The sequence below is a fragment of the Nannobrachium achirus genome, assembly GCF_963921795.1.
Source record: "Nannobrachium achirus genome assembly, chromosome: 3".
NCBI classification, from domain to species: domain Eukaryota; kingdom Metazoa; phylum Chordata; class Actinopteri; order Myctophiformes; family Myctophidae; genus Nannobrachium; species Nannobrachium achirus.
The window spans coordinates 27,004,283-27,008,239 of NC_137812.1; the positions used below are offsets into that span (position 1 = coordinate 27,004,283).

The 3,957-nt window shown below is 43.6% G+C and overlaps 1 protein-coding gene across 1 annotated transcript; it reads right to left on the reverse strand.

Annotated features, from left to right (window-relative positions):
- Positions 1-503: 503 nt before the first annotated feature.
- On the reverse strand, positions 504-3,638 carry LOC308281363 (homeobox protein OTX1 A-like; the record flags this gene model as incomplete). Its single annotated transcript, XM_080721527.1, has 3 exons — positions 504-1,310; positions 2,752-2,903; positions 3,542-3,638. 3 exons carry the CDS (start codon positions 3,636-3,638, stop codon positions 504-506), a joined length of 1,056 nt encoding a protein of 351 aa, XP_080577653.1.
- Between the last annotated feature and the right edge of the window lie 319 nt (positions 3,639-3,957).

Genomic DNA, 3,957 nt, shown 5'->3' on the forward strand with positions numbered 1-3,957 from the left:
TTTAAGAAAAATTATAAAGTCAACGCAAAATTCTATTTTCAAATTCAATGTCATATTTTTGTTTGAAAATGTATTTATAATTTGTCCTGATGAAACATCTCCAACTTAACTCTCAACCAAAAGGGAGACAGCACTATCTTTGCATGTTCCACTGAAAATGTAAGTCGGGATAGTAAAGGCCTTCCAAATTGTGACATGTTCAGTTTACAGTTTAACATTGTTATGGGTTGAAGAATATTCCTTGATGACTCCATAATTCAAACTCGTTTCGCAGTTTGATCCGTTGCTAATGGCGTAGCAAAATCCAAGGCCTGACCGTTCAGGCTCTTATACAGTCTGTGCATTATCTCAATTTATTCACAAATAAACTTAAAACATCTCATAGGTAAATGTCTCTACTATCTATTACTTTAAAGGATCTTCAAAAAAATAAAATAATACAACAAAAAGAATACTTCTTTGAAGGGGAGGGGGAGCAAAAAAAACAAAAAAATAGAGAAAAGTCACAAGACTTGGAAGCGCCAGGATGCCTGGTCTTTGTAGTCCAAACAGTCTGAGGTGTTAAAGTTCAGTTTCCATGAGGCGGCGGCCGCCGTCTGCTCTTTGTAATCCAGACAGTCTGTGGAGTTGAAGGCCAGGGCGGGCGGCGCGCTGTACGCCTGGTGATGGTGGTGGGGGTGATGGTGGTGGTGGTGGTGCCCTGAGGTCTGCCCGATGTGGTGGGGGTGCGGGTGGCCAGACATGGAGGAGCCCGCCATGGGGCTGAGCTGGTGCGGGTGGTGCGGGTGGTGGTGGGAGTGCATGGGCGCCAGGTAGGAGCTGCACTCCACGCCCCCGAAGTAGGAGGAGGCCGACGCCGAGGCCGGGTAGCCCTGGCCGTAGGCCGCCGCCGCCGCCGTCTGGCCGTAGGAGACCGGGTAAGAGGCCGCCGCGCCTCCTCCGGGCGCCGACGACGACGCAGACCTCTGCATGCAGGAGGCGCTGGTCGGGGCGGCCGGGTCGGGGAGCGTTGCGGGCGCCGGCGCCGGGGAGATGGGCGCGGGGCTCCAGATGGACGACACGGGGGCGGTGACGGAGGTAGAGGAAGTGCTGCTCAGGACCCCCGGAGGACCCCCGTTGTTGGAGATGGAGGAGGCCGAGGAGGAGGACGAGGCACTGGACACGGCCGGCGGGGTGAACTGGCCGCTGCTCTCTGAGCCTGTGCTCTCTCTGGTCGGCGAGGATTTCTTCTTCGCCGGGCGGACCTTGTTGGCGTTGTTCCCACTCTGCGCCTGCTGTCGACATTTGGCACGGCGGTTCTTGAACCACACCTGCAGGAACGCGGGGAGGAGGGGGGGGGGAGGGTTCAGTTAGTTTAGTTTGTTTGTCAAACTTTTAAATGTCAAGGTCTACCCTTAACTCTCACAGTGTTCGAACCTAATGAACCTGTTAGGGTTCATTTGGGTTCGTTTGTTACACTGTCAGAGTTACAGACTTGTATGGATCAATTCCAGGGCCTCTGTGGGCCCTGGAATCCGCTTTTGAGAACCATGATGTTGATGCCAGTCAAAATTCAACAACTTACAATTAATTAATAACAATCTTGCTCTGTGGGATATTATATATAATCATAAACTGTTAAATAAACTGTTAATAAAAACAATGTGTGTTAATCTGAGGAATGGGTGTTCCTGATTAAACTAAGTTTTCATGGATAAAAACAAATAAGTTTAAAATGAAACTTAATAACTATATAAGACAGCAGTTAAAGGAGTAGTTCACCCCCAAAATGACTTTTTTTCTTTTCTTATTGATTACTCATGCCATGGAGAGTTGAGTTTAATAGAATATTTCTTTGTATTTGTCGCATTCCTAAGACAAAAATGTGATTAGAGTAAATTTACCCCCATTGATTTCGAATGGGGACCCAAATGCATTTCCGGAGTAAATGTATTGTAATCAAAATGTTGCCTTAGGAATGCGACAAAAAACGAAAAAAATATGATTGTTGTGAGTAATCAATAGAAGAAAAGTCATTTCGGGTGAAAACTACACCTTTAAGGTCAGCTGAGCCTTTGAGGACAGCAACACTACAGTGCATTCCCACCCTTAACCCAGTGAGCCAGTTTAGGCCTAGTCACTGTTCAGCACATTTCACATCTTTAGCCTACTGCTCACATTTCTGGACAGAATCAGCAGAAACTCTAGAGGGAGCAGCCATAATTGCAGTAAGCCCATGAGAGAGCCTCTAAAGCTGGTTATGTAAAGACTCTCACGCCCATTTCAAAAGAGGGCTCATAAGATCAAAAGACACTCCTTATGAGAGAACTGAGGTAAATTCTTCCTTTTATCAGGGAAAAGTCCAGTATGTGCTGCTAGTCTCCTAAATTCATGCATACCTCAAAATTCCCCCAAACTGATTCCAAAACGCTGTCTTTATTATATTATTATAGTTTATTTTATTTTTTGGGGGGGGTTTAGCCTAGAATTAGTCAGCATTTCTCAGTGCTTGGTCAACAAGTGCAACAGCTTGCTTCACTTTCACTAACTAAAAGGATAATAGATCCTTGTCATAAGCTCCACTAATTAGCATTTTGGTAATTTGCTAATCTTGTAAATAGTTTTTCTCCCCTTTTTTTCTTCTTTCAAACGCATTTAAACAAAACATTATACTAACTAAATTCGGGCAGCATGGGCCTATAGGCCTATGGCAGGCTAATAAACAATTGCATCATTCATGTTTTATAATAGTTAATATGTAGGTCTACAAACCTGCACTCTTGACTCGGGTAGATTTATTTTCAGTGCCACTTCTTCCCTCATAAAGATATCGGGGTATCGTGTTTTGCCGAACAGGGATTCCAAGATGTCCAGCTGCGTCCGGGTGAACGTCGTTCTCTCGCGCCGCTGTTTCCGTGGATTACCTAAAAAAAACACAATTAACACATTTTTATTAGCGCTAAACTAGACGATGTAAGACTACTACTTTTGCTGATTCATGCAGCCAGGCCACGTTTTAGCCCAATAGGCCTACATTTTGCATAACGTGCATGTCTTGAAGCCTGTTTATCTTTGTTCAATGCGTATTAGGCCAGTGGTTCCCAAACTTTTTAGCCCGTGAACCAAAAGAGATTAGACGTTTGCCCGGGACCCAAACTAGTCACTATTCTTAAACATTTGTTTTCTAATTTATAGAATTTCTCAATTTTTTCTTTTATTTCTACATGAAATTACAGGGGGGGGGGGGATTATTAAATTTGTTTGGGATTCATGAAAAAAAAAAGGATAATTATATATATATATATATATATATATATATATATATATATATATATATAGGTCTATATATATAGGTATATATATATATATATATATATATATATATATATATATATATATATATATAATAAACCTTTTTTGGGGGGATAAAAATTAAAAACAAAATGTAGGAAACCAAAAATCAACCCAGAGTTTGGGAAACAGTGTATTAGGCTAATTATGTTTGTTTGTAATGATTGAGAAGGGTTTGCAGGTGTGTAATAGCTACCTAGAGGCCACGTACCGGGATATCCCACGGACGGGTGCAGCAGGTCCATGGCGGTGCCGCTCAGGCCCAGGCCGTTCATGCCGTACGGCGCCTGTTTGAGGTAAGACATCATGCTAGAAACGGACGCAGGAGACCAACTTTTGCGTGGAAAAAAGTGGGGATTCCTCCAGGTGTTCCGCTGATCCTCCAAGAGGTTCCTTTTGTGTGGAAGAGAACAAGGAAAGGGTCACTCAACTGGCAAACAGCAGGCCTAGCCTACCAACAAAACATTGTTCAAAAGAATCATGACGAAAATGCCGCCTCATGCACCCCTCATCTTATCGATTTGAAAACGAAAATCTCGTCCGTAGGCCTTTATAGTTCAACCTTTCATCATTTCAGCGTTGGAGACAAGACACAAGATGCGAAACGGCATAATACACTACAGCGAA